This window comes from Habropoda laboriosa, unplaced genomic scaffold (genome assembly GCF_001263275.1).
Source record: "Habropoda laboriosa isolate 0110345459 unplaced genomic scaffold, ASM126327v1 scaffold761, whole genome shotgun sequence".
NCBI lineage: Eukaryota > Metazoa > Arthropoda > Insecta > Hymenoptera > Apidae > Habropoda > Habropoda laboriosa.
In genome coordinates this window covers 11,348-20,366 of record NW_017100854.1, presented here as the reverse complement: position 1 = coordinate 20,366, position 9,019 = coordinate 11,348, and the positions used below count along the sequence as shown (strand labels likewise).

At 43.5% G+C, this 9,019-nt stretch overlaps 1 protein-coding gene across 1 annotated transcript; it reads left to right on the top strand.

Moving 5' to 3' along the window:
* Window positions 1-866: 866 nt before the first annotated feature.
* Window positions 867-2,378, top strand: LOC108577353 (piggyBac transposable element-derived protein 4-like). The gene has a single exon (XM_017940493.1). It carries the CDS (start codon window positions 867-869, stop codon window positions 2,376-2,378), a length of 1,512 nt encoding a protein of 503 aa, XP_017795982.1.
* Window positions 2,379-9,019: the final 6,641 nt, after the last annotated feature.

Below are 9,019 nucleotides of genomic sequence, written 5' to 3'. Positions count from 1 at the left end.
AGGTAACAGATACAACCCTGGAGTGTGAAACCTGCGCTAGAGGGAAAATACACCAGACAGCTCATCCCCCATCGACTAGGAGAGCAGACGACATCCTGGGACTGGTGCATTCAGACTTGTGTGGCCCTATCAGCACACCTTCGGTTGGTGGGGCAAGATACTTCATCACATTTATTGATGACAAGACACGGTACGGTGAAATAGTAATGTTAAGGAGCAAGGCAGATGCATTGCAAGCCCTACAACCACGAGCGAGACTCGTGGTAAGGAATTTGGGCCATAAACAATAAGCACGAGCCTGACTCGTGGTACTTCGTTCGGACCAAACGTAAACAAGACGAGCCTGGCTCGTGGTACGTCATTCGGGACAAACGAAAACAAAACGAGTCAGACTCGTGGTTCAACTTTTCTCGATATTCTCTTACTTTAGTGTAGGGATGACCGAGCGTGAGTGCGTTGTTTGTATGAATGCGTTAGGGTCTATGGCGTGAGCGGTAAGGACCGGCGTGCCAGGTCGAGTGTTTGGGATAGCGCGAAAGATATTGAACGAATGTTTAGTTTTAGTAATCAGGCGAGGAGTGCGTGAGTGCGTGTGTGTTTCCTTCTATTGAAAAGTGTGCATGTATGCAAGACGACATTAGGGCGAATGCGAGGGAGCGAAAGGCAGTGTGAATCCAGCGATTGATTGAGCGACATCCCTAGCGTAGCGATATAAACTATTAATAAATATATTATAGTCAAAAGTCCGTTCGAGTTTACTATCCCTCCACACAAAAATCCCCTACATTAGTTACAGGTAATCCTTCGTTGCGTTCACACGTTTCGGTTGTAATTACCTAAAAGAATTAAACAACCCTATACCTATCATGTCAGTAAAAAGAAAATCTAATATTGACGATAGTAGTGAGAAGTGTGTTATTATTGCGGATAGTGATTCGGTAGATCCTTCTGATAATGATAGTGATGGTAGCGATATTGTGCTTCCTGTACGAAAATGTCCAAGAAAATTAATCATTGAAGATGACACCGATGATGAAGACAGTATCAATCATCAATTATCGAAGCAATGGATTTGGAAAGAAGAAAGTAACAAGCCAAAAATCTGGGAGTATATGCAGACGCCTGGCATCGGAGTAGCAATTTTAGATCAATTAGGTAGAAGTAAAAGAGAGTTAGACTTTTTGTATATAATGTTTGACAATGTGTTTTGGGATAATATTGTCACGGAAACGAATCGGTACGCAGAACAAACAATAATCGATGAAAATAAAAAAAAGAAAATTGATGAGACTTGGATTCCTGTAAATAGTAATGAAATTAAAATATACTTTGCATTATGCATAATAATGGTTCAAGTAAAAAAACCAAAAATTCAGATGAATTGGTCTAAAAGAGCCATTATAGAAACACCGATATTCAGGAAAACTATGCCACTGAAAAGATTTTTGCAAATCACTAGGTTTTTCCATTTTGCAAATAACGATATGACTGACAAGATGGATAAATTACGTGAAGTCACACCTGTGATAAACTGTTTTAATAAAAAATTCAAAGAAGTATATGTAATGGAAGAGAACATCGCGATCGATGAATCGTTAATGAAATTTAAGGGACGCATGTCTTATAGACAATTTAATCCCTCGAAGAGGGCGAGATTTGGGATAAAATTTTATAAACTGTGCGAGTCAGCATCGGGCTATTGCTATAATTTTAAAATATATTCAAGAAAAGATAAAACAGATCTTGATTACAGTGCATCTGAAACTGTTGTGATGGAGTTATCAAAGTCAATACTAAATAAAGGACGTACTTTGTATATAGATAATTGGTATTCTTCGCCGAAACTGTTTTTAACTTTAGTTGAAAATGGAACAAATGTTGGGACAGTACGTTTTAATAGAAAAAACATGCCGGGAGATTTTGTTAAAGCAAAATTAAAAAAAGGGGAATGCAGAATAAGAAGCTGCAATGGCATATTAGCGTTGAAGTGGAAGGATAAACAAGACGTCCATATTCTTTCTACAAAACACGAAAGTGTAGAAATGACTGAACAAAACGGAAGTCAACTAACCCCTACTTTCAAGCCAAAATGTATTGTTGATTACAACAGGGGAATGATTGGTATTGATCGCAAAGATCAGATATTAGCGGGTTTCCCTGTTATGAGGAAATACTTGAAAGGATACCGAAAAATCTTTTCTCACATATTTGATATGGCACTTTTTAATTCATATATTCTGTACAACAAAAACAATATGGAAAAGAAACGGAATTACACCGAGTACAGACTTCAAACAGCCGAAGCATTATTACAAAACGTGCCGTCACAAGATTATAAAAGACGAGGACCATTATCGCGAACGGAGATATACCAATGAGACTACACGCGCAACATTGGGGTCACTTTCCGAAACATATTGATCCCACGCCATTGAAAAAAAATCCAACAAGAGCTTGCAATGTATGTACAAAAAATGAGAAACGGTGTGAAACGACGTGGGAATGTAAAAACTGTCGAGTTGCGCTACATGTACCTCATTGTTTCGAAAAATATCACACAGTTGAAGATTACTAATTTTCTACGAGTTTTCTCAAAACATAATTAATTTAAACTAAGTACTAATTTACAAATTGTTACAAATACATTATCCACTTTCAAATAATAAATCATTTTTGTTCACTGATGAATCGATCATAATTACTTCCCAGACATCTTAAAATTATTAGTTGTGCCCAAACGTTGTTTATTATTTCACAATTCCTTTCGTTGCGCCGAAATAGCATACGGATAAACAGCTCAATGGCTCGACGCGCAACCGACCTTCTTGCTTACTATGGCCCGAGCAATCGGGAGATAGCGGGTAGGCCAAGGGGTTAAAGACTATAAGAATAAAGTAGAACTTCAAACTGGTCATCGTATAAAGACATTAAGAACTGATAATGGAAAAGAATACATGTCAGGGGAATTTACAAACTTTTTAAGATCAGTAGGTATAAAGCATGAGTTAACAGTGGAGTACACTCCGCAGCAAAATGGAGTAGCAGAAAGAGCTAACAGGACATTGGTGGAAATGGCAAGATGCTTAATCGTAGATTCTGGACTACCTCAAAGTTTGTGGGCAGAAGCAATAAATACTGCTGTTTTCATAACGAATAGGTGCCCAACGAAAGCCTTGGACGACATAACACCTTTTGAAGCTTGGACAGGGAGAAAACCATACATTGGTGTTCTGCGTATTTTTGGCAGTGAAGCAGTAACCTTAATTAAAAATAAAAGAGGGGAAAAATTCGAAGCAAGAGGGCAAAAGTGCATAATGGTAGGATATTCTGTGGAATTGAAAGCCTATAGACTATAGCGTCCAGGCACAAAAATTGTAATTAAGAACTGTGACGTCGTTTTCTGGAAAAGAGCCAAAACATATCAATTGAACATGAGAATGTACAACTATTTCCACTTAATCAAGAGGAACTTAATGAAGAAGGTTTATCACCAAATGAACAGGCATACAACCCAGAAGAAAGCCAAGAAGATGGAGATGTATATGAGGATGCAACAGAATAACACATAGAGTCAACAGAGGAAAATAAGGATATGCCAAAAAGAGGTCTAGGAAGGCCAAGATTACTGAGATCAGGCAAGCCAGGGAGGCCACGAAAAATATATCATGAGGCCAATTTAACAGATGTGATAGAACCACACACAATCGAAGAAATAATGACTAGAAGTGACAAGCATTTGTGACTCACTGCCATGCAGGAAGAAATCGGAGCACTGCATGAGAACAATACATGGGTACTGGTAAAAGGGCCCAAAAAAAGAAAGTACTCACAAATAAATGGGTTTACAAGATTAGAAGAAACGAGGATGGAACAATCAACAAGTGCAAGGCAAGACTGGTAGCAAGAGGACACGAACAGAGATCAGGCCTGGACTACACAGAGGTATTTGCTCCAGTGGCCAGGTATGAAGTAATTCGAACTCTATTTGCACTGGCAGCTGAAAAGGAGATGCATTTACATCAGATGGACGTCGTGACAGCATACATCCAAAGTGATTTGGAAGAAGTGGTGTATATGGAGCAGCCATATATGTGCAATGAGCAAGAAGTGAGTGAAGTGAATGAAGCGAGTCGACTCAAAAAGGGAATTTACGGGCTTAAATAATCGGGAAGAGCCTGGTATAAGAGACTGAATGAGTTCCTGATATCCATCGGATTTATAAATACAGAGAATGACCCATGTGTGTATTTGTGTGTGTCCAGTGATATATTAACTATAATAGTAATACCTGTAGACGACTTACTAATAGCGTACGCGGACAAGAATAGGTTAGTTAGTGTAAAAAGAGAATTGAGTAAACCTAAAATGAAAGACCTCGGACCGGTCAAACAAATTCTCAGCATTCATGTAGAAAGGGAAGGTCCGGTAGGAAAAATAACTCTAATGCAGGAACAATATATTAAAAATATAATAGTAAAATTCGGTATGGAAAATGCAAACCCAGTAAGTACACCCCTCGAGACAGGTGAAAAATTGACCAAAGATATGGAGCCAAAGACAGAAGTAGAGAAACGCGAAATGAAAGACAAACCGTACAGGGAATTAGTGGGTGGTTTAATTACTTAGCCAATAGTACACGCCCGGATATAGCTTATACCGCGCATATGTTAAGTAGATTTTGTGCGAATCCCGGTATAAAGCATTGGAAATCGGCGAAAAGGGTATTGAGGTATTTAAAAGGAACCAGTAGCTATAAAATCGAATACGAAAAGACTGGAGTGAGTAGTACGGGTATACAGATTCGGACTGGGCAGGCGATTTAGACGATCGGAGATCGTGCTCCGGAAACGTAATAATAATAGCGAACGGGCCTGTCAATTAGCAGTCGAAAAAACAGAAATCTGTAGCTTTGTCGACAACGGAGGCCGAATATATGGCGTTGTCGGAAATTGTAAAAGAGTTAATATATCTAAGAAGTTTACTTGGTCACATGAAAATGAGTAGCGCATGCAAAGAACCCTCTAAAGTGTACTGTGATAACTAAAGCGCGATAGAATTAACGAAAAACAGTGTATATCACAATAGAAGTAAGCATGTAGATATAAGATATCATTTTTCGCGGGAAGCATGTGAAAAAGGAGAAGTCACGATAGAATATTTAAAAACAGAATTAATGGCTGCGGTCGTCTTAACCAAAGCGTTGAATAAACCAAAGCATGAAGACTGTGTGGATTTAATAGGAATTAAGCGATAGCGTGCAAGAATGAATGTGATAGCAGCGTTGCACCGATAGGGGGGGTGTAAGACGGAAACGGCGAGATCGGCACAACGCCGTACAGTCAGGCGAGCGAGTGCGAGAGTCCGGCGCACTAGATGAGTGCATCTTCTGGCGTGCGCAGTGTGGGTATGTGAGAGAAGAAAGTGCGAGCTGAAGGCGCGTGCCTGTAATAACACCGAGAATCAACAATAAAATAATACTAAACCTAACTTGCTCTTGAGATCCTTTTAAAGGCGGAAGAGTGCTATTTCTAAATATGTAACGAAATTGTTTATTATTCTTAATATAAACAATAGCCTTATAAACAATATATTCAATATATAATAATATAAACCGTCAATACAAACAACATATTCAATATTAAAATTTTGATTCCAATTTTGACATTGTTTTAACTTATAGATTTGCTTGAAAAAGATATTGGTATATTCATTGAAGTTCCTTCTGCAAAATAAGCTTTCGAAAATGATGGAAAAATATCGAGAACCTAGAGAGAAAAAAAATCATCCATGGACGGATGCGCGACTATTTCAACTTACATGTATGTACACACGTAACAAGCTATGTATTGAATTTACCATCTTCTCGTAATACATCTGTAGTGTGCGTGTGAGAGGTATGCGTATGAGAAGTATGGGTTCGAAAAAGAGAGAATCGTCTAACTTTAATTGTCAGATTTTCCGCATCGTCGCACAATTCAATTGCAATCGGCCTGATCACTTATTGGATCGACCGTAGAGACAAAAACAGTATAAATATAGGATATGGGTACGCACCGGTTCGTACCCATATCCGCAGCAAGTCTCTAAGGTTAAGAGTTTCTAGTCGATAGATTAATGTAGGTAAGGGAAGTCGGCAAATTGGATCCGTCACTTCGGGATAAGGATTGGCTCTGAGGAGCGGGGCGTGTCGAGCTTGGTCGGGAAGTGGGTCTGGCTGACGTGCCAGGCCTGGGCGAGGTGAACCTGTGGTGTCTCCGCATGGGGATCCGAGCTTGGTCCCGTGCCTAGGCCTCCCGCGGATCTTCCTTGCTGCGAGGCTTCCGTTGGTGGCCTGCCGTCGGCGGTCGTCCTCTTCGACCGCCATTCAACGCTTAGCTCAGAACTGGCATGGACTAGGGGAATCCGACTGTCTAATTAAAACAAAGCATTGCGATGGCCCCCACGGGTGTTGACACAATGTGATTTCTGCCCAGTGCTCTGAATGTCAACGTGAAGAAATTCAAAAGAGTGCGGGTAAACGGTGGGAGTAACTATGACTCTCTTAACATTAACATCTGTTTAAGGAGTTGTAGTTACTGAGACGGTGAAGCGCAATACTGGCCTCTGGTCCTTAGCCTCTCCCGTCCAAGTCGCACGACCTACCTCCTCGAGGTCCCGCTGGAAACATGGCTGCCGTTTCTCGAATCGGCAGCCATGGCTAAACGGCGTGCGGCGATGGTGACGATTTGGCTTGTCCCTGGTATGTGATTCGGATATGGATTTGGTATTTGACTCTCCTCGTTTGAGGTGTCGGATCGAGTTACGACTCGATCTAGTATCCGAGAGGTAGTGTTAGCACCAAATGCGGAAGCTGGGGTCAGGGCACAGCGGTGTATGAGCATTTTGCCGTTGTGTTGTCTGGAAACCCTTCCCAAGGCCGACCTTCACGTTCGACCCCTGGCAAGGTTACGTGGTGCTAAGGTAAGGATCTAACAATGTATCTGATCCGAACCAAGGAGGCGGCCAAACTGACATTACGTCTGGAGCGCCCAGGGTTAGCAGCCCTTGGTTGCTCCAGAGCTTTGCTCCACTCCAATGTTGCTCCTAAAACTATAAAGAAGCCTCGGATGATCGATTGCTCTTCTGTTGACGAGTCGATGATGTCCCTTGGAAATCCTGTAGATATACAATTGGATCTTGAATATGTGTTTTGTGTCCTTCGTGTAATGTTAATTAATCCTCGAGGCCCATAGCGCAGCAGAAACAGCACATCCGGCGTTGCAATCAGCTCCCACCTAATAGCGACGGGACATACTCTTGCGACGTGTGTTCCCAGAGTTATAGAACTTATGCAGGCCTACGGCAGCACAAGAAGCGGGCACACCCGTCCGATTATAACGCGCAGTATGTTGCTCTAATAGTTACTAGAGCGCCGATTACCAAGACCAAATGGACTACCGCAGAAGAAAAACAACTGGCCCGGCTAGAGCTGCGGCTTCCTCCGGATCTGCTACAGCGCGAGATAAACATACGGCTGGCAGGTATGCACTCGGGACGCTCGGCAGAGGGTATCAAGAAACGGCGTCAATTGCCCTCCTACAAAAATATCCTTTCAGAAATAGCACTAGAAAACTCAGCCTCCTCCTTTTCTCAACCTACTGCACATAGGATTATCTGTCCACGTACCCCGCGCTTGCGCCTTGAGCGCATTGATTTCATCGCTCCTTGGAACTTCTCTCTAACACAGCCATCGATTTCTATAACTACGGATAATAATAATGCTGTTTCTCCCGAAGCCGAGCCGCGCGTGTGCAGCCTCCTTAGTCGTATAGATATATGTAAATATTTAAAGGAATTACTTCTATCTTGCTCTAACGATATACATGGGGTCATGGTTGCTGGGGCGAGGGAGGAACGGTGCGCCTCTCTCGCTCAAGTCGCACGACCTACCTCCTCGTGGCCCCGCTGGTAGCGTGACCGTCGGCCCTTCTGGCGGGCGGTCGCGGCCAAACGACGTGCAGCGAATTGACGACCTTGCATGGTTCTGGTACACGACATGGACATGGAACGGATTTGATGTACTGATACTAATTGATTAATAAAACGAATCGCTAATGGAAATACAATGGAACAAAGATGCCTCGGATGCTGGTGGTTATGTAGCCTGCCCACCAGTAGCTGTAAGGGGTAACACTGATGACGACATTGCTATCGAGGTTGTGGTGCCTCTGCCGGCGAGTTTTGTGTGCCCGTTATGTCAGCTAGGGAACACCAGTTTGGGGTTCCTCAACCTGAAGTACTTCCGAAAACACCTGGAAGAGAGCCATGCGGGGTGCCGTTGGAGCTGGATCTGTGGAGAGTGTGGCACGGCTTTTTCTAGTGTCAACGCGGTCCTGTGCCATCGACCTAAGTGCAAGGGACCCTCACAGCCCCAGGAGGCGCTCGCCCACCGGTGCGAGGCTTGTGGAGCCGGCTTCGGAACGCAAAGATGGCTGAGCACGTACGAACGTGCGGCGCACCCGGACTTACGCAATCAGAAGCGCGAAGATCTAGCGCTGAAACCCAGGCCAACGCGAAAGCTGTTGGTCTGGACCCCCGAAGAGGTGCAGACTTTGGTGAAGCACATCGGGGAGGCGGATAAATGCAAACAGCCAAACAAAAAGTTGCAAGAGTACCTCCCAGGAAAATCGCTCGCGCAGATAGAGGAAAAGCGGAGGCAGCTCTTAGGGTCCAGGAGTCGCGCCCTGGATCCGGTGACAGTACTAGATGAGCCCTTGGTCGAACTAGAACAGGAGGCGGCGCAAGGAACACCGGCGCTGCCGTTACCCGGGGCATCACAACCTGCCTCGGAGCTTGACGACCTCGCAGACTGGCGTGGGATGCTCGCCGGACCTGGGAGGGGTCCGGTGATGGCAACGTCAATGGGCAAGTATGGCTTAGTGCACGAAGAACTGTGCAGGGTGCGAGCCGCGGCCCTGGAAGACCCGGGCCAAAGCCAACACTTGATAGATAACTTCCTCGACAACTGCCGCATGCCGTT